A 22261-nucleotide genomic window follows, 5' to 3' on the forward strand; every position below is an offset into this window, starting at 1 on the left:
TGGATCACCAGCGCTGCAATCGCTACACCCCAACCTGGCCAGGTGTACAGCCAGCGCTGCAGCCAGGGAGTTGCAGCGCTGGTTGTGCCCTGCAGGTGTGGACGGGGTGTAATTGCAGCGCTGGAAAGCCTCTACCAGCGCTGCAACTTGCAAGTGTAGCCAAGCCCTCAGGTGTAAAATCCACTGAAGTAGAGGAAGTAGTAGTAGGAAAATTACATTGGGTGGCATTGTATTTTGGGCTGTCTTGCTCTGAAAGCTGCCTCCCAGCGTTGCACTGGCTGAGGACAATGAATTACTGTTTTCACATTGAACCCAAATATTATTTGTGGGATGATACCCAGTTTGTGTAGTTAATCTACAGTGCTTCACCACATCAGGCCATTCTGTCACTAAGCTCTTCCATAATTAGAATCATAGAATAGAATCACAGGACTGGAAGGGACCTCAAGAGGTCATCTAGTTCGGTCCCCTGCACTCATGGCAGGACTAAGTATTATCTATTCTAGATTGTATCATCAGTAGCTCTGACATGAGGTGTTTTAAGCTCGAGTTCTGTGTGCACCATCCTCCTACAGTTTGCATTTGTTTGTTTTAAGCTTTCTGTAAGAAAAAGGTAACAAGTGACACAGATCTTCAGATGGTTGCTCAGTCATATTTATCACTTCTGTACTAAGCTCTTCAAAATCACTGTACAAACATTAAACAAACTTAATCTAAAGCCTTTCAGCTTTTGAATGACTAGGAGTTGACAAAACAGAGCTATTCCCTGTTGTGTTCTCTGCCGCCCTGAACAAAAAGACTTCATTGAAAATCAGCATCTTAAAAGAACCATTAAGGATCTTTCAAAAGAACAGTCCAACCAAGGCTACATTAGGCTACTGTGGTGACATCCTTATTACATTAGGCCTGGTGTTTGTTTAAGACTGGTGTAGAATGAAGGGAGAGCTTCCTATTTCGTCTGCATGTGTAAATCAAGCAGACCTTGCTTATTTTTTTTCCTGAAAGTGCTCAGAATTTAGGGGAGAAAAGTGAATGAGATTCTGCTTATACCAGGTGTGGAAAAGCAGAAGGGACCAAAATCTATTCTTGTGCAAAAATCTGTTCACCCTGAAGTCAATAAGGCTACACAGGTGTAACTGTCATCAGGAATTGGTCTGTGTTCTCATTCTCTTCTCGAATCACACATGGGAAAGAAGTTGGTTTGAGTTGGGGCAGAAAAATGAGGACTAACTTAAGGTTTATTTAGCTTTACAATTTTTGAATGAAACTCAAAAGAAATCAAATGTGAGGTACTTTTATGATGGATTGAACTGCTAGAGAACCAGCAAATGGACAGAACCTGCCTTTAGCCTGTTCAGCCAGTCTTTTTATCATAGCCTGCCCAGAAATGGATTTAAAATCCTTGAGGGAGAGGGGATGGAGAAAACTGCAACACTGTGTGTTGAGCTTCCTCCAGTGCTTTTGCAACCCCTTAAAATACAAATGTGTGTTGGCCTGTGGAACTAGGCTGAGCGTAAGGAAAGAACTTGATTGCCTGTGCATCCCAGTACAGAAAAATACATCAAAGAAAAAAAATGGATTTCTTTGATTTTTAGTCCAGTTCAATACAGTATTGAACACATTGCATCATAAATCTGAAGCCCCTCAATGGAAAGTACTGTAAAAGTTAAAGTATTGGTATCCAGAATGGGATGTTTTGTTTTGTTTTGTTTTTCCTACAAATGTGTTGGAATTGGTTCCTTACATGGGAGGGCCAGTAGTTCTGTCTGGAGCTGGATAGAGTGTGTGCAGGTTCTGTGCAAGCTTCCCACCCTACCGCCTTGGTACTGCCTCTTTCCCATGCCACGCCATTGCCCTGCCCCCCCACAAGCACTCACCAGTTGTCCAGAAACAGGACCCAGCACACATAAAAGATGACAGTGATGGGCACTAGGACCCAGGAGTGAGCGTCCTGGAGCTGCCTGCTAGCCTCAGCCAAGGAGAGGGACAAAGGGAGCTTCTTCCCTCTCTGATAGCTAAGCAGAGCTCTGGAGAAATTGGGGGTAGGGATGATGCCTGCTCAAACTATACCCACAGCTGGCGCAGGTTCCCATGGTAAGCAGATTTTTAGAGTCCAGTCACCATTGTTAACCAGATACCTGGCAGTGTGTTCCTGCAGCGCAGTGAGATGCAGATGGGAGGGAGCGAAAGCAACAAGCTGCCAGCTGAGCTCCTTCCAAGCCACAGGGGGCTGCTTTGCCTTTCCTGCTGGCAGGAGCGCTCCAACAGGGCTGTGTGAGCAAGCTTGCTCCCACTCACCCGGTCCCGGCCATGCCCCCTGCCTGACTAGGAGGGCCAAAGGCTATAGATGTATTAGCCTAATGGTTAATCAGGCTCTGGACACATGTGGCTGTCCCTTGCCAGCTTGTTCGGGCTAAGGGGCTGTTTAATTGTGATAAAGAGGTTCGGACTTGGCTGCAGCCTGAGCTCTGGGACCCTCCCACTTCAACTTCTTGGACACCACTATCAGCTTCAACAATGGAACCCTACAGACAACTATATACAAGAAACCCATGGATCACCACACATACCTTCACAGATCCAGTAACCACACAAGACACACCAAGAAATCTGCTATCTACAGCCAGGCTCTCAGATACTGCAGAAAATGCTCTGAAGAGAAAGTCCAGAATACACGCCTTTACACACTTAATACTGCCTTCACTGAACAAGGATACTCCACTAAGGAAGTAGATCTCATCATGAAAAGGGGAACCCACATCCCCAGGAAAACCTTCAATACTGGAAAAAACACCACTAGCCTTCAAACAACCCCCCAACTTCAACAAGGTCATCATCACAAGCAAGTTCCCCACAAGTTGGACACACCTATTCAAAGCAGCAGCAGACCCCTGTCAAAACAACAAATGCAAAATCTGAAGACATATCTCCACTGCTACGATGGTCGATACTCTCCAACCACAATACAACTTTCATGATTTGTGGGTCCTACACATGCCTATCACAGCAGCAAATGCCTCAACAACAGCAACTACTACTCTTTCAAATTAACTCACATAAAAATGATAAAAGACAAAAACACCCTATCACCCATGGGAAAACACTTTTCAGAAAATGGCCATTCCATATCTGATCTATCAGTCCTCCCCCTCAAAGGAAACCTGCACAACACTTCAAAAGATGAACCTGGGAACTTAAATTCACAAATTGTATCTAAAAAACCACAAATTTAAGAGATATGTCTGTTTTATGGACCATTACGACAACTTGTAACACACCCATCTGCCTACTAACCCTCCATTGTCTTAGAACTTCAGCTGTGTTAATTGGTTAATTTTAAGTGGTCTCCTAGAATGTGTGTGAACTCCTTATGCTTAACAATCTGTCCCACCTTGTATTTAACATGAACACTCTGATTTCCTTCTACAGACCTGAAGAAGAGCTCTGTGAAGCTTGAAAGCTTGTCCCTTTCACTTTCACTAACAGAAATTGGTCCAATAAAAAGGCAGTCAGCTGCGAACCAGCTGAGCAGCGAACAGCAGAGAGGCAAACAGAAGGAGTTTGCCTGGCAGTTCGCCAGAAGGAAGAGACCATGGATGCTGAGCAATCGGCTGTTGTGACCTGCACAGGATGCACCATGTTTGTCTTCCTTCCACAGGATAGAAGCGACTTTGTCTGTACAAAGTGCAAGCTGATCTCCATATTGGAGGAGAAGATTCAAGGTCTGGAGAAACGGATATCAACCCTGCGTTCCATAAAAGAAAATGAGGATTTCCTGGATAGACATCAGGATCAGCTTCAGTGGGCACAATGTTCTGAAGATTCAGAGCAGGCTACACAGCAGGGACAGAAGGCCAGTGAGGATAACTGGCGGCATGTGACATCCAGAAGAGGAAAGTATACCAGAAACGTCCATGTACCAGAAACACAGATACAGGTGAGCAACCGTTTTCGTGTTCTCTCTGCAAGTACTAGTGCAGAGAGTGGAGTGGATGATACATCTGAGGTAACAGAGCAGAAGGAGACTCCACTGATTGGAAGGCATAAGATGCACCGTCCTAGGGATGGGGGTTCCACGACCACCACTCCCAGGAGGAGGAGGAGGGTGGTGGTGGTCGGGGACTCTCTCCTCAGGGGGACTGAGTCATCTATCTGCCGCCCTGACCGGGAAAACCGAGAGGTGTGCTGCTTGCCAGGGGCTAGGATTCACGATGTGACGGAGAGACTGACGAGACTCATCAAGCCCTCGGATCGCTACCCCTTCCTGCTTCTCCACGTGGGCACCAATGATACTGCCAAGAATGACCTTGAGCGTATCACTGCAGACTATGTGACTCTGGGAAGAAGGATAAAGGAGTTTGAGGCACAAGTGGTGTTCTCGTCTATCCTCCCTGTGGCAGGAAAAGGCCAGGGTAGAGACCGTCGAATCGTGGAAATCAACGACTGGCTACACAGATGGTGTTGGAGAGAAGGGTTTGGATTCTTTGACAATGGGATGGTCTTCCAAGAAGAAGGATTGCTAGGCAGAGACGGGCTCCACCTCACGAAGAGAGGGAAGAGCATCTTTGCAAGCAGGCTGGCTAACCTAGTGAGGAGGGCTTTAAACTAGGTTCACCGGGGGAAGGAGACCAAAGCCCTGAGGTAAGTGGGGAAGGTGGGATACTGGGAGGAAGCACAAGCAGGAGACTGCAAGAGGGGAGGACTCCTGTCTCAGACCGAGAAAGCAGGACAATCAGCGACTTATCTTAAGTGCCTATACACAAATGCAAGAAGCCTGGGGAACAAGCAGGGAGAACTAGAAGTCCTGGCACAGTCAGGGAATTATGATGTAATTGGAATAACAGAGACTTGGTGGGATAACTAACATGATTGGAGTACTGTCATGGATAGATATAAACTGTTCAGGAAGGATAGGCAGAGCAGAAAAGGTGGGGGAGTTGCGTTGTATGTAAGAGAGCAGTATGATTGCTCAGAGCTCCAGTATGAAACTGCAGAAATACCTGAGTGTCTCTGGATTAAATTTAGAAGTATGAACAACAAGGGTAATGTCGTGGTGGGAGTCTGCTACAGACCACCGGACCAGGGGGATGAGGTGGACGAGGCTTTCTTCCAGCAACTAACAGAAGTTGCTAGATCACAGGCCCTGGTTCTCATGGGTGACTTTAATCACCCCGATATCTGCTGGGAGAGCAATACAGCAGTGCACAGACAATCTAGGGAGTTTCTGGATAGTGTAGTGGACAATTTCCTGGTGCAAGTGCTGGAGGAACCAACTAGTGGAAAAGCTCTTCTTGACCTGCTGCTCACAAACAGGGAAGAAATAGTAGAGGAAGCAATAGTGGATGGGAACCTGGGAGGCAGTGACCATGAGATGGTCAAGTTCAGGATCCTGACACAAGGAAAAAAAGGAGAGCAGTAGAACAGAGACCCTGGACTTCAGAAAAGCAGACTTTGACTCCCTCAGGGAACTGATGGGCAAGGTCCCCTGGGAGAATAACATGACGGGGAAAGGAGTCGAGGAAAGCTGGCTGTATTTTAAAGAAACCTTATTGAGGTTGCAGGAACAAACCATCCCGATGTGTAGGAAGAAAAGTAAATATGGCAGGTGACCAGCTTGGCTTAACAGTGAAATCCTTGCTCGTCTTAAACACAAAAAAACAGCTTACAAGAAGTGGAAGGTTGGACAAATAATCAGGGAGGAGTATAAAAGTATTGCTCAGGCATGCAGGAGTGAAATTAGGAAGGCCAAATCACACTTGGAGTTGCAGCTAGCTGGAGATGTTAGGAGTAACAAGAAGGGTTTCTTTAGGTATGTTAGCAACAGGAAGAAAGTCAAGGAAAGTATGGGCCCCTTGCTGAATGAGGGAGGGAACCTAGTGACGGAGGATGTGGAGAAAGCTAGTGTACTCAATGCTTTTTTTGCCTCTGTCTTCACAGACAAGGTCAGCTCCCAGACAGCTGCACTCTGCAGCACGGTATGGGGAGGAGGTGACCAGCTCTCTGTGGAGAAAGAAGTAGTTCGGGACTATTTAGGAAAGCTGGACGAGCACAAGTCCATGGGGCCGGATGCGCTGCATCCGAGGGTGCTAAAGGAGTTGGCCGATGGGATTGCAGAGCCATTGGCCATTATCTTTGAAAAATCATGGTGATCGGGGGAGGTCCCGGACGACTGGAAAAAAGCTAATGTAGTGCCCATCTTTAAAAAAGGGAAGAAGGAAGATCCAGGGAACTACAGGCCAGTCAATCTCACCTCAGTCCCTGGAAAAATCATGGAACAGGTCCTCAAGGAATCAATCCCGAACCACTTAAAGGAGGGGAAAGTGATCAGGAACAGTCAGCATGGATTCACCAAGGGCAAGTCATGCCTGACTAACCTAATTGCCTTCTATGATGAGATAACCGGCTCTGTGGATGAGGGGAAAGCAGTGGATGTGCTATTTCTGGACTTTAGCAAAGCTTTTGATACAGTCTCCCACAGTATTCTTGCCAGCAAGTTGAAGTATGGGCTGGATGAATGGACGATAAGGTGGATAGAAAACTGGCTGGATGGTCGGGCTCAACGGGTAGTGGTCAATGGTTGCATGTCTAGTTGGCAGCCGGTATCAAGTGGAGTGCCCCAAGGGTCGGTGCTGGGGCCGGTTTTATTCAATATCTTCATTAACGATCTGGAGGATGGTGTGGACTGCACCCTTAGCAAGTTTGCAGATAACACTAAACTGGGAGGAGTGGTTGATATGCTGGAGGGTAGGGATAGGATACAGAGGGACCTAGACAAATTAGAGGATTGGGCCAAAAGAAATATGATGAGGTTCAACAAGGACAAGTGCAGAGTCCTGCACTTAGGACGGAAGAATCCCATGCACTGTTACAGACTAGGGACCAAATGGCTGGGCAGCAGTTCTGCAGAAAAGGACCTAGGGGTTACGGTGGACGAAAAGCTGAATATGAGTCAACAGTGTGCCCTTGTTGCCAAGAAGGCTAATGGCATTTTGGGTTGTATAAGTAGGGGCATTTCCAGCAGATCGAGGGATGTGATCATTCCCCTCTACTCAGCACTGGTGAGGCCTCATTTGGAGTACTGTGTCCAGTTTTGGGCCCCACACTACAAGAAGGATGTGGATAAATTGGAGAGAGTCCAGCGGAGGGCAACAAAAATTATTAGGGGGCTGGAGCACATGACTTAGGAGGAGAGGCTGAGGGAACTGGGATTGTTTAGTCTGCAGAAGAGAAGAATGAGGCGGGATTTGATAGCTGCTTTCAACTACCTGAAAGGGGGTTCCAAAGAGGATGGATCTAGACTGTTCTCAGTGGTAGAAGATGACAGAACAAGGAGTAATGGTCTCAAGTTGCAGAGGGGGAGGTTTAGGTTAGACATTAGGAAAAACTTTTTTACTAGTAGGGTGGTGAAGAACTGGAATGGGTTACCTAGGGAGGTAGTGGAATCTCCTTCCTTAGAGGTTTTTAAGGTCAGGCTTGACAAAGCCCTGGCTGGGATGATTTAGTTGGGTTTGGTCCTGCTTTGAGCAGGGGGTTGGACTAGATGACCTCCTGAGGTCCCTTCCAACCCTGAGATTCTATGATTCTATGAAAAGTTATTACCTCACTCATTTTGTCTCTCTAATATTCTGGGACCAACGTGGCTACAACAATACTACAAACATTCCCACATACAGACATTACACACACTTTCTCTCTTTCTCTCCCCTCTCCCCCCAAGAAAATTAGTTATTTCTCTCACAGGTTGGGAAGAGAGGAAGGTAAGGAGTTTGTGACAATGTGTGACCATAAGTATCTCTGTATTAATTGCATATTTTGATCTGTGTCCAAAATGTGATTTATGTGCTTGATTACTGGCAATGTTGAAATACTAGTAGTGCTTGATTACTGGCAATGTTGAAATACTAGTAGTGCTTGATTACTGGCAATGAAACTATGGTGTTTCAAAACATAAATCAATGTTAAAATGCCAGTAGTGACACTGGTGAACCCATCCTACTCCTTGTTCCTGACTAATGAAGCTGTACACCAGCCACCTCAACAGCACCAAGGAAAGATTCAACTACAGGCTCAGCAAGTGCAGAATGACAATTGACTGTCATTTTCATAGATTGAAGGTGTGACGGGTTGGATCATAGAGACCTCCATGGAATTGCCACCTGATGTGCTGAGATTACCTCTGAGCCCATTTTCCCTGCCAGCTTGGGACTCCAGTACTCTGTCTTGTTGAGCTAGACACACTAGCCTGCTGCAAACACAGACCTAGGTCTGAACCACGTCCCCCAAAAGCCACAGACTTAACAAAACGGCTTAGAAAGTGCTCCTGTCTCTAGCAACCAGATACCCAGTTCCCAATGGGGTCCAAATCCCAAATAAATCTGTTTTGCTCTGTATAAAGCTTATACAGGGTAAACTCATAAATTGTCCGCTCTCTATAACACTGATAAAGAGATAATCACAGCTGTTTGCTCCCCCAGGTATTAATTACTTACTCTGGGTTAATTTATAAGCAAAAAGTGATTTTATTAAATATTAAAAGTAGGATTTAAGTAGTTCTAAGTAATAATAGACAGAACAAAGTAAGTTACCAAGCAAAATAAAATAAAACATGCAAGGCTACGCCTAATACAGTAGGAAACTGATTACAGATAAAATCTCACCCTGAGAGATGTCCCAATAAGCTTCTCACAGACTGGGCTCCTTCCTAGTCTGGGCCCAATCCTTTCCCCGGTACAGTCCTTGTGAGCTCCAGCTCAGGTGGTAACTAGGGGATTTCTCATGACTGGAGCCTCCTTTGTTCTTTTCCACCCCCTTAGATAGCTTTGGCACAAGGCGGGAGAATCCTTTGTCTCTCTGGGTCCCCACCCCTCCTTCTAAATGGAAAAGCCCCAGGTTTAAGATGGATTCCAGTACCAGGTGACATGGTCACATGTCCTGTGAAACCCCAAGCCTTCATTCTTCCCAGCCTGACTCACAGGAAGTCTTGCAAGTACACAGAACCATTTACAGTCAATTGTCATGGTTAATGGGAGCCATCAAGACTACAAACCACCATTAATGGCCCACACTTTACATAATTACAATAGGACCTCAGAGTTATATTTCATATTTCTAGTTTCAGATACAAGAATGATACATTTATACAAATAGGATGATCATACTCAGTAGATTATAAGCTTTGTAATGATACCTTACAAGAGACCATGTGCATGAAGCATATTCCAGTTACATTATATTCACACTCATTAGCATATTTTCATAAAATCATATGGAGTGCAACATCACAGAAGGGATCCTAGTGTTGTTTATTTACAGGGTTGGATCTCAGTGAGAAAACTATCCCAATCGTTATAGCTGCCTGCTGTGTCCTGCAGACACTTCTTACCAGTACACCGTACTGCCCCACTTTCACTTCTTAGACCAGGCCTTAGAGAACACTAGTCTGTGTAAAAAATCCACACCGCTGAGAGACATAGCTCTACTAACCTACCCCCAGGTATGCCCAGCACCAGCTGTGCCATTGTAGTGTTTTAAGTGTAGACATACCCTGAGTTGATTCAATTCTGTTTGTATTGCCTAAGAGGAAAGCCTACCTAACTTAACTTGTAATGAAGTGGAAGATTAGATGAGGCTATGCATATTTGTTTAAAATATTTTCTCTAATTCTTTTTTCCATCTAATAAGTAAAATAGTTGTTTTTAGGAGAAGGGCTAAGGTCCAAATCCTCAGAGGTATCCACGCACCTAAATCCCATTGATTTCAGTGAGAGTTAGTTACCTAAGATACCTCTGAGGATCTGGGCCTAAGTGTCTGGAAATCCACACTAGTCATTGAGGGCCAGATTTACAAAGGCATTAAGGTGAGTAAATACCTTTGAATATCTGGCTCTTTGTCTCTGGACAGACTCACAAAGTGACCCTAACCAGAAGGGTTTACAAGGTAACAGAAGGGTGGGCAGCAAGGCATTCACCCTTGCTTTGATCTGGAAGAGCCTTGATTGTTGACTCCACCCCACAAAAGTGAGGATTAAGAGGCCATGGAGAAATTGATGTTGCAGGTATCTTATCTTGTTAATGTGTTACAGATATTACTTTTATTTTAAAACAATTATGAGGATATGAAATACATAAATACCTAAACAGATAGAAATCACTCTCACAATGTTCTGTATACACTATGTAGTACTGCATATAGTCTAACAAAAAATTGTAGTGGGAATGCCATTGAAGACATGGTTCTGCCTTTGCATATGAGTGCAAAACATCTAAAATATTACATTTGACTAATTTTGTGCTGCTGTAAGAATTTATGCACATATGCATGATGGAATTTATGAGTATTGCATTGCTTGTGGCAGTACGATTGACTTTGCAGGAGTATTTAAATTTGTAATACTTTTATGAGACTTTATTTTATATAAGGTGTTTTAATAAAAAATATTAATTAAAAGTGAAATCACATAACATTCCCCCAAACCATTTGTAAGTGTGGTTTACACTTAATACTTCAGTGTTTCTGGGTGGTAGAAGAGGAGTGGAGCATGCTGAGTGAAGGAAGACATACTGCTGCCTGCCACCATTGTGGATTGTATATAGAAGAAAGTACTTTCCCTTTGTTTCTCATTCACACTAATGCTGCACTTGATATATGATTATCCTCCCCTCCCACCCTTCTGTTCATTTCTTTGCTTCCTTTGACTATTGGGGGCATGGGGACCCTCTCACAATCAGTGAGTTTTGGCATCCTGCCCAAAATAAATCCATGGTAGGTCTTTACTTAAACATGCATGTGTATGGAACATAGCCTATGTCAGTTCTCCAATCATATGTCATCAGCAGACTAACCTCAGTCTGCCTAAATTAGTGGAAGAGGTTAGGAGAAGAAAATAAGATCTAAAATTAAATCACTGATTTCAGTGTTTTATGACAAAGTTTTACTGTAAAAGCCCTAACTGCATTGTAAATATGTGGTTGATGTTGGGGGACAGTTATAGTAGCATTTTAAGGTAAAAAAAAAGGGGGGGCTCAATTTATAGGAAATATTAAAGTTACTCAGAATATTAACTCCGTTTTAAATAACTACAAGAGAATATGATTATGATCTACAAAAACTTGAAGGTGATCATTTTGGATGAAAGATTCCTAAGGAAAATGAAGGATGAGTAGCAGAACATAATGTTCAGCTGTGAGGTATATTAGACTATGAAATAATCTTGCAAGAAAATAGATGGAAACCCAGTCACTTAACACTAAATAGAACAAAACACTCCTACTATAAGGAATAATCCTGCACTGGGGAGAAGGATTAACAAGGATACTAGCAAATATGTCTTTCAGTTATAATATAAAAAGCACACAGAAAACTGTATGTTTATGTTTGCTGAGTTACTAACATCTTATTAAAGATAAACAGAATAGTTTAAAGTATATATTATTTTCTTAGATGTATATTACAAAAGATTGACAAATCCAAAAAGGTGATGGAAAAGAGCAAATTGAGTTACAGCAGGGTTATTCATTTTTTTAAAAAAGTTATAAAAATTAATTTCTTATCAGTTCATTCTGTTTGGCTCATTTTTATGGTATGGTATATTTCTGAAAGAGCTATGTGGTAGTTACGTATGCAGGTCCATTTAAGTACGCAGGAAATTGAAGTATCTATCTGAAAATTCTGTGTAATTATATAAGAGAACAGTGGGAAAGCCATTAAAATGCACCCCATAAACCAAGGTCAGCCATATAGTTTATTTTTTGATTATAGGATTTTATCAAAAATTATATCTTCATAATAAATGCAGTATGATTGCTATGTAGTTAATGTACTAAGATTCTTTAAAAATATATGTACGAAGTATGAGACTAAAGCAGTAATACTAAGTAACCATGTATTAAGTGCAGCTTCTGGTTATGTGAGTTAGAGTTAATTACAACTGTACTGTGATCACTATGGAATTACTGTGTAACTACATTTTAATTAATGTACATGTATTATGAAGTATATCCAATCAGATATTACAGAGTGACTGCTTTTGCATTCATAAATGAATGTCTATTTTTCTATAAAGCTATAGCTGCTTTTCACATTTATATGGATACTCTGCCAAGATGTTCCTACATGACATGAAACAAAATTATAATGGTTACATTTTGTTTCACCCTTGAGTTCCATCTAAAGATACCACAGAGAAACCAATTAATACTAGTGTTATTAATTTGTAGTGAATAATATCCATGAGACAATTCCTGTCCAGTGCTACATGGGTGTGCAAATTCGCAATCCTTTGGGGTTTCAAAGCACAACACAATTGAGGATTTCTCCACACAAAGTATGTGAGGAGTGGCCCATTGAGAGAAATTTGGTGTTCCAGTACATCATGTTCACTGGGGCCCCATCTTCTCCCATTTCATACCCATTTCACCCCAGTTACAGATGTTTGGGGGATCCTGAGCTCAGGACCTTGATACAGTTGTCTCCCCCTTTGTCCCCTCTTGTCAGCCCTGAATAAGAGAGAAAGGTGGAGGCAAGCCTGGTAGTGGTCAAGGGTCGTACAAATTATATATATCCACTGGTCAAAACCAATTTAGGAGGCACGATGTGACCACTTTTAGAGTTTGTCTTCACAGAAAAGTTGCACTGATTTAATTTAAGTTTAAAAATGAATCTAGTCAATCTGGCTAACTACTATAATTAAACAGTTCAACAGGTTGTATTGGTTTAGTTTGTGTGTGCAAATTTACAGGCCAATTTATAATGAATGTACTTACATCAATTTCTGAACCCTACAGTCTTGGAACATTTTCTTTCATCATTGTGAACATCTATTAATTACACTATGTTTCATTAGATTCAGATGAATACAAATAGTGTCAGTTCAGCATGCAGATATGCACAGAATACAAACTGAATATATTAATTGTTGTTGTTAGTGGGTTCTTTTCCTGCTCCTAACACAACAAACATCACAAGCCTTCCTTTGGCAAGATTTATTGTAAAAAAGATTCAGCAAATTAGCAAAACAATTAGAAAAATGCACTCATGGGTATGATCAAGGCAGACTTCATTTGAATCATATTGTACCTCAAGTTGCATCATTGCTTTTCTCCCACCAGTAATAGTCCAGGTAAAGATACATGTCTGCCAAGGTGTAAACACTGTTTCACTTTTCATTATTCCTGTTGGGGTTTTTCTCCATGTATAGGATTCCTAAAAACTCCTTGAACAGGATTTTACAGAATAATACTGATGGTGGGTAGTACCTAATTCAGTTTATCAGGATTGCTTTCCATGCTGTAAAAAACAACCATTCTAGACAGCTGAAAGAAGAAGCTTTTTAAGGCCCCTTTACTGCAATGTGTTAAGCACCTGCAGACCCCTCTGCTCATGTGAAGCTCCTGTACAGAGCCCTGATTGAAGTCAATAGGACTCCATGTGGATGCAGAGATCCACCTGGGTGCAACACATTATAGAATTGGGGCCTTAGCACCGACAAATTCCCAAGCAGAATTAATGTCGGGTGAGCATGGAATACTAAAACAACTGCAATTCTTGAGTGTAACCAACAGCATTGGGTCCAGTCTGCTACTTGTGTATCACATTTCAGATACTATCCAAAGGCAATAGTTTGTTTCTGAGCAGTGAAGCAATTTACAAATTATATGATTTTTTTGTAATATGTTTCTTTTGCATCAGTCACCATAGAGGTTTTTGGAATTGCCTTTACACCTTATTGTACTGTTGTTCATAAATATTTTCCCATGACACCATTCTAACCTTATGTCTAACGTCTACAGCATATATGTTTCATTTAAGAATTAGTATGTGGAAGATAACAGATTTTTATGAAGCAACGGGATGTTCAGAATAGATACATAGGGGGTGAGAAACAGACCAATATCCATTTCACATATCTGTAATTCTATGAAATGTCCCAACTGAAGGTAGGCAAAAAGGGAATCTAATATACTTTGCCTTTTCTTTGTCGTCCTACACATGAGTACTGAACTTTGCCATCAAATATATCACATAGACATTTAAAGTTAGCAGTCCTCCATGACCCTATTAAATTCATCAGGTTAGGAAAGTGTAAGCATAATAGTTGCAGGGAAGAACTAATAATGGACAACCCAAAGAAGGCTGAGATGTTTAATGCCTATTTTGGTTCAATCTTCGCTGAACCAAATAGTTTATCCCAATTAATATTAACAACAAGAGGGAAGGAACACAAGCCAGAATAGGAAAAGAACAGGTTAAAGAATACCTAGATAAAGTAGTTGTATCTAAGTCAGTAGGGTCTGATGAAACTCACCTTCAGGCTACTTAAGGAAATAGCTGAAGCAATCACAGACTCATTAGTGATTGTCTTCAAGAACTCAGAGGATGGGTGAGTTTACAGAGGCCCAAAGAAGGGCAAACATAGTACGTATTTTCAAAAAGGGGAGAAGGATGGAACTGGGGACTTATAGACCAGTCAGTTTAACTTTGATACCTGGAAAGATAATAGAACAAATTATTAAACAATCAGTTTATAAGCACTTAGAGGATAATAGGGTTATAAGGAATAACCAACATGGATTTGTCAAGAACAAATCATACCAAACCAACCTAATTTCCTTCTTTGACATGATTATTGGACTAGTGCAGCATTTCTCAAACTCGAGTCTGCAAACACCTGAGGGTCCCTGAGGGTATTTCAGGGGGTCTGCGAGACCCACTGATCAACTTCTCCCCCTCCCTCTATCTCCTGGAGGCTACTGAAGCCAAACTGGGAGATTTTAGGTGCTAAAAGTCTGGATGTGCAGCAGGGCTAAGGCAGGCTCCCTACCTGCCCTGTCTCCTCACCGCTCCCAGAAGCAGCCGGCACATCCCTGCGGCCTCTGGGGTGGGGGGCAATGGGAGCTATGAGGGCTGTGCATGTGGGCAGGGGCAGTGCAGAGACCACCTGCCTTCCCCCACCTAGGAGCCGCTGCCTGAGAGATGTGCCAGTTGCTTTTGGGAGCCGCCTGAGGTAAGCGTTGCCCGGCCGGAGCCCGCATGCCAACCCCCATCCCAGAGCCCGCACCCAAACTCCCTCCCAGAGCCTGCATCCTGCACCCCCTCCTACATCCCAACTCACTGCCCCAGCCTGGTGAAAGTGAGTGAGGATGTATGTAGTGGAGTGCTGCACAAGTCTGTCCTGGGACAAGTGCTTTTCAGTATTTTCAGTAATGGAGATTATGCTTATAAATTTTGCAGATGACACAAGTTGGGAGGGGTTCCAAGCACTTTGGAGGACAGGATTAGAATTCATATTGACCTTGATAAATTGGAGAATTGGTCTGTAATCAACAGATGAAATTATGTAAAGAATAGTGCAAAGTGCTACACTTAGGAAGTTAAAAATCAATGCACAACTACAAAATGGGGAATAATTGGATAAGCAGTGATACTGCTGAAAAGGATCTGGAGGTTACAGTGGATCACAAGTTGAATAAGAGCCAACATGTGATGCAGTTGCATAAAAGGCTAATACCATTGTGAAGTGTATTAACACAGTGTCTTATGTAAGACACATAAGGTAATTGTTCCACTCTACTCAGCACTGGTGAGGTCTCAGCTGGAATAGTCTGTCCAGTTTTGGGCACCACACTTCAAGAAAGACAAATTGGAGAAAGTCCAGAGGAAAGCAACAAAAATGATAAAAGGCTTAGAAAACATGGGCCAAGGAAAAGTTGAAAGAACTGGACATGTTTAATCTTGAGAAAAGACTGATAACACTATTATCAAAAGGATGGTAATCAATTCCTCTGCATGGCCATCGAGTTTAGGACAAGAAACTTTCCCTGCAGCAAGGGAAATTTATGCTAGATATTGGGAAAAGCTTTCCAACTGTAAGGATAATTAAGTACTGAAATAAGTTATCAATGGAAGTTGTGGAATCTCCCTCAGTGGAGGCTTTTAAGAACAGATTAGACAAACATCTGTCAGGTACAGTCTTGATATACTTGGTCCTGTGTAGGGGGATGGACTGGAACTAGATGACCTCTCTAGATCCCTTCCAGCCTTACATTTCTAAGAGTCTATGGAATGGGAATGATAAAGAATTGGCCTGAATGGAGATAGGGATGGAAATTGTCTAGGTTGTTACAGGCTTGCCCACAAAGCAACTATTGGAGATCAAAATAAAATATTATGTTTTAGTAATTCAGGAATCTGTGAGTCTGTTAAGAAGGGTAGTTGTCATTTTGAAGAAGAAAAACACAACCACCCTTTGATCTTGACAGGAGTCATTCTCTTCAACAATCAGCCAAACCCAAATAGATTCACAACTGGCAATCTACATTTCAGGCCAGAGAATGCCAGACAAACCCTCTGCTTTGACTCAGTTTACTGTGTTGATAGGATGGCCAGTCTGCTGGATGATTTTTTGGCATTTCAAATAAAATCTGAAAATATTTTTCAACTAATTTTATGTAATTTAAGAAGAACATGATAGGCAAAATTTGTAAAATGTGGGGCCAAAAACTGTACTTGATATGTAAACAGCTGAGGGATTGTTTTTTGGAAGAGCTTATTCTCCCTAATAATGAGGATGTTGCAAACATATCAATAAATCATCATTATTTTTGTTAATTAAGGAAGCAATATTACACTTATAATGATCAAAGATCCTTTATATGTCCCCCATCACCATAGTATCTAAGCACTTCACAATTCCTAAATGCCTTTCGATGACTCACAAAGTCGATAAGAGTGGTTTTGAATGTGGATTTTGAACCTGGTGTTACATGGCTGATTATGTAGTGTACAAGAAAGGAATAATGATGAAAGTCCACTTAATAATTATTTATCTTGTCAAATATGCTTTTCAGGTCCTAAAATGGTAGAAGTCCATGGTCAGCAATTTCAGATCAACTCCATAGATGGCAAGCCACTTTTTACAGTGGATGAAAATGAAGTTGTAGTTGGTACAGATAAACTTCGAATCACAGGTTCGTAATAGACATTTAAGAAATGCCTGAAAAATGTGTTTCCACATATAACTAAAGCAAAACCACACACAGTTAAGCTAAAATAACATTTACATTAAACCATGTGCATGTAAATGCAAGTTCTATCTTTACCTCATTAGGAAAGGGAAAATTTGAAAATGTTCTGACCTTTAGCAATAAATTTAATTTATGGATTAGGAATGTCATTAGCATTATAATGGGGTTTGCATAAACTTCACCGTAAACTAGTTCCTGTAGGTAATAGACGTTGTGCCTAAGCTGTTTTTCTCATCTATTTCTTATTTTAAGTACACATGGTAATTGGTAAACTAAGACTGAAGGAATCCTGCATAGTCTTATTTGTGTAACCATTTGGACTGAGAATTCTAAATGGAACTTTTGCCAAGTTCTGCTGTAAAATAGTGATTTTTTTATACCTTCTTTCAAAGTGACAGCATGCTCTTATTTCACCTTGCCTTTGATATTTACACCATAGCACTTTATTAAGTATAGTGCATTCAAAATGTCACTTACTAAAAGACAAATTTGCCTTGGATGTTATCAGATCATGTTTGAATAGTTCTGCACATCATTAACATTAATACAGAACAGTAGTTACTATGCTTTTATTTGATAGCATACATAAAGACATTTTACTGTGCTCCATTGTAAACTAGTACTTACATTATCTGTGGCCACTAATAACATTTTACAGGTCTAACTTGCTTTAATATTTACATATTAAAGTTTAGTTGCTCTGGATTTAAATTGGAATAATTGATCAAAGAAAATACTGACATTGCCACGTAACTTACATTCAATTTCAGTTTCCATATTTTAGAACCTAATTACAAATGTCATATTTAACTTGCTTTCATTATTAGTACTCTAAAATCGTGAGGTCTTAATTTTAATAGATCAAGTCAAGTTATTCCATTGTATAAAAATATAACAGTAGTAGTTAGTGTACAATTAGCACTTCTAAGACAAATTTAAGTTAAAATATGTGTTCATAAATTGTGTTTATTGCTCGGGGTTATATTTTAAGATTTTTTGCTTTTTAACTTACCAGTAATTGAAATTACAACTTTATTTAACCAGGAAACCACCTCAAATGATTATTATATGCCCAAGGGACACCAAATTTTAACAAAAAAGCATGTTTAGCAAAGATATGAAAGACTGGACAATTGTTAATTGATTTTGAACAGGTCTATCTGTGCACAAAGTCAGAATCAGTCATACATTCATTGAAATAATGATGTTAAAATATGTATTCTACTCCTTTTTAATCTTCTAGTTGGCAAAGATAACTGTGCAGTTTCATTGGTATTATATAGACATATAAGGCTTGATTCCCTTTCACATCACTGCAAATCAGGAGTAAATCCATTAAAGTCAATGATGATTGCTCCCAAATACTTGAACTATTTCACTGTCTCCAGCCCTTGTCCACTGACGGTGATATGTGAGCTGATCCCATCACATTTGTTTGTCATCAGCTTGGTTTTCTCTGCACTGATTTCCATGCTATATTTTGCAGAGGTTTCATCCAATTATTTCATTTCCTTCGCTGCCTGCCAGGCGATCAATGTCATCAGTGAACAGAAGATTTGAGATTGTTCGCCCCCAAATGCTGGCTGTGCATATGAGATCTTCTAGGGCATCAGTCATCATGTGCTCCAAGTAGATGTTGAACAGTGTGGGCGAAAGAAGGCAGCCTGGCTGGACTCCAACAGTGGTGTGAAACCACTCTCCTATTGTGCCATTGATGAGAACTGCACTGCTGGTCTTGGCATATGTTGTTTAATGATAAGAATAAGCTTACGACCAACATTGTACTTCTTCATGGTTGCCCAGAGAGCTTCGTGCCATACTCTGTCAAATGCCTTCTTGAAGTCAACAAAGACGTGGTAGATGTCCTGATGGTGTTGTAAGTACTTCTCACATAGAACACAAAAGTTGAAAATTTGTTCTGTGGTACTTCTTCCAGCACGAAAGCTAGCCTGTTCTTCAGTGATGATATTGTCTGCTTGTGGCTTCAATCTGTTCAATATGACTTTCAACATCACTTTGCTGGGATGGCTAATTAAGCTTATGGTCTGGTAATTTTGACACAATTGCAGGTTGCCTTTCTTTGGCAGAGTGATGATTAGTGACTGTGTCCACATGGAGGGCCACTCACCCGTCTGCCGATCTTGTTGCAGATCTTGCTGAGTACATCTATTACTAAACCAGATAGTCTCTACATAAAAGAATAAATGGACACAAATCAGACGGTAAGAATTATAACATTCAAAAACCAGTCAGAGAACACTTCAATCTCCCTAGTCACTCGATTACAGACCTAAAAGTCACAATATTACAACAAAAAAACCTTCAAAAACAGACTCCGAGAGACTGCTGAATTGGAATTAATTTGCAAAATGGACACCATTAAATTAGGCTTGAATAAAGACTGGGAGTGGCTGGGTCATTACACAAAATAAAACTATTTCCCCATGTTTATTCTCTCTCACACACACACACTGTTCCTCACACCTTCTTGTCAACTGCTGCAAATGGACCATTTTGATTACCACTACAAAAAGCTTTTTCTCTCCTGCTGGTAATAGCTCACCTTAACTGATCACTCTTGTTAGAGTGTGTATGGTAACACCCATTGTTTCATGTTCTCTGTGTATATATATATATATCGTCCTACTGTATTTTCCACTGCATGCATCTGATGAAGTGGGCTGTAGCCCACAAAAGCTTATGCTCAAATAAATTTGTTAGTCTCTAAGGTGCCACATATCAGAGGGGTAGCCGTGTTAGTCTGGATCTGTAAAAGCAACAAAGAATCCTGTGGCACCTTATAGACTAACAGACGTTCTGCAGCATGAGCTTTCGTGGGTGAATACCCACTTCTTCAGATGCAAGTGCCACAAGTACTCCTGTTCTTTTTGTGGATACAGACTAACACGGCTGCTACTCTGAAACCTATTTCTCCTTCAAATTTCATCCGTTTGGCTGGGATGTTGTCAATACCTCTAGCCTTTCTATTCTTGAGCGATTTCACAGCTGTCTCCACTTCGTCATGTAGTATTGGAAAGTCATCCTCCTCTGTTGAATCTGGGCTGTCTAAGACACTAAGATCTCCATTTGTCTGGTGGTTGTATAGATCAGAGCAGTATTTTGTCCACCTATTGATGATGTCCTTTTCTTCTGTAAGACTGTTCCCTTCTTTGTCTTGAATTGCGTTAGCTTTGGTCCATCTTTCCTTCATCAGATATTTTACAACCTGGAAGGCTCGTTTGCTATTTTTATTATTGATACACTCGTCAATTTTAGAGCATTGTTTTTCAATCCATATCTCCTTGGCCACCTTCATTCCTTTCTTGTTCTTTTTGCCAGTCGCTCTGTATTTATCAGCTCCCTCAGTGCTGTTCTTATCTCTCTTAAGTTCTCTTCTGATGTCACCAGTACTGGGTTTACAATGGCACCAGGCTCATGCTCAACAGGGGCCCATCAGCTGGCCAGGCGCTGCACTTCACTTGCATTGCCAGCCGAGAGACCACCGCAGGCTGGCTCCTCTCCTCTCCAGCCCCTCCCCCGTATTCCTCTCGCCTGTCCGGCAAGCCCAGGTATCCCTGCCCTGTCCCATCCCCTCCACCCATTCACTTCTCTGCCAGCTGGGCTGGGGGACTCTTGGGGAGTCACGTCCCACAGGGGTCTGCCTGCCCTGCTCCCCAGCACGGTTCTGACTCTGGGTGGTCTTGCTCTCCCCACCACCTCCCAGGGCTGAGCTGCCTAGGACCAGTGCAAGGGCCAGGTCATTCTTGGCCAGCATGTGGGGCAGGGCTCATCTGGGCCCCAGGCAAGGGGGTTCTGAGGGAGCCCGCTCAGGCAGGCCCCTCCCACTCTGATTCCTGACCGGCCCCAGCTGTGATGCTGGCTCAGCCCAGGCAAGGAAAATAGCCCCCGCCCAGCGGGCCAGTGAGTGTGGCTGGGGGGCAGGCAGGGCGGGTTAGTGGTCTCTGGGGATGGCACTGGGCAGTGGGGGTCTGTGTGGAGTACTCCTGGTCCCCAAGGAGAATGAAAACAGCCCAGGTACCCCTCCTACAGCATTCTTTGTTTCCCTGCAGAAAGTGAAGGAGGAACAGGGGATGTGATTGGGAATGTTCATGGCATAGTTTGGTGGCATTGCCCCCCAAATAGAGGGGAGGGGTGGGGACCACATGGGGTGCAAGGTCACATGCCACTGCTTCCTGTCCCCCGCCCCCAGCCATTTCTGTGAATGCAGAGCTGCACAGCCCAGCTGAAAAAAGAAGGTGCTGCTCAGCTCCCTGGACTTTGCAGCTGGACACGCCTTCTGGGTCCTAGTGCTGGTTGAACTCCCTTCTGTATGCTGGGAGCCATCCTTCATTTTGTACAACAGTGAGTGCCCACGGTAGGGTAGGGCAGGGGAACGAGGCAGTGGGGAAGAAAGGGGGTGGGATGGAGAGGAGCTGGAGCAGTGGGGAAGGGGCATGGGATGGGGAAGAGAAGGGGATAGGGGAAGCGGGGGCAGGAGGAAGAGGCAGTGGGGAAGGAATAGGAGGAGCTGGAGTGGTGGAGAAGGGGCATGGGATGGGGAAGAGAAGAGGATGGGGAAGCGGGGGCCCAGCATGCAGATCCCCTTGTGAGCAGCTGGGGCTCCCTTGTTAAGCAGGCCCATCAAACCCTCACCCTGACAAGCCCCACCTCCCCTGCATCTGTACCACCCCGATGAGCACCCCCAGACACCCTCCCCACTGAGCCCCAACCACCTACACCTAGACTCCCACCCAAATGAACTCAACCTCCCTTGCACCCAGACCCACCCCCTGCTGACCTCCAACCACTTTCACTTGGTCCGCCCTGTAGACTCCCATTGCCCCTGCACCTGGAACCTCCCTATGCATCCAGATACCTCACTGACCTGCCTGCACCCAGACTGCCCTACACAGAACCCTCTTATCCCCCACTCGACGGAACCCTCTTTCCCCCATCTGGATCCCCCCACACTAAGTCACTCTGTACTTGGATTCTGCTGCCAGGCTGAGCCTCCCTGCCCACATCAGGTGTGCCTGGCACAAAAGGGGCAGGGCCCCGGGGTGTTTCTGTGGCAGGCATGGCCCTTGTGCTGTGTCAGGGTCAGGTTCAGCCTCACTGCCAAGTGCCTGAACCAGATTGTTATAGCTGGCAAACTCCAAAAGTCTCAATCCTCTCTCATTGGTTACCGCATTACAGAAAGGGCCACAATAATCTCACCAGTCTGCCTGTGTGTCAGTACC

The 22261-nt window shown here is 42.9% G+C and overlaps 1 protein-coding gene across 15 annotated transcripts in view; it reads left to right on the plus strand.

The window, feature by feature from the left end:
• Positions 1 to 22261, plus strand: part of SGCG (sarcoglycan gamma) — a 189650-nt gene that overhangs the window by 116839 nt on the left and 50550 nt on the right. For all 15 annotated transcript variants that reach the window (XR_005598024.1, XR_005598023.1, XM_039537151.1 and 12 more), the window contains one exon: positions 16845 to 16964. Coding sequence is in view for 13 of the 15 variants with exons in the window: in XM_039537151.1 (XP_039393085.1) it covers positions 16845 to 16964 (120 nt within the window). In the remaining 2 variants the exon portion in view is untranslated. The remainder of the gene's footprint in view (positions 1 to 16844; positions 16965 to 22261) is intronic.

This window comes from Mauremys reevesii, linkage group 1, assembly GCF_016161935.1.
Source record: "Mauremys reevesii isolate NIE-2019 linkage group 1, ASM1616193v1, whole genome shotgun sequence".
In the NCBI taxonomy this organism is placed as follows: domain Eukaryota; kingdom Metazoa; phylum Chordata; order Testudines; family Geoemydidae; genus Mauremys; species Mauremys reevesii.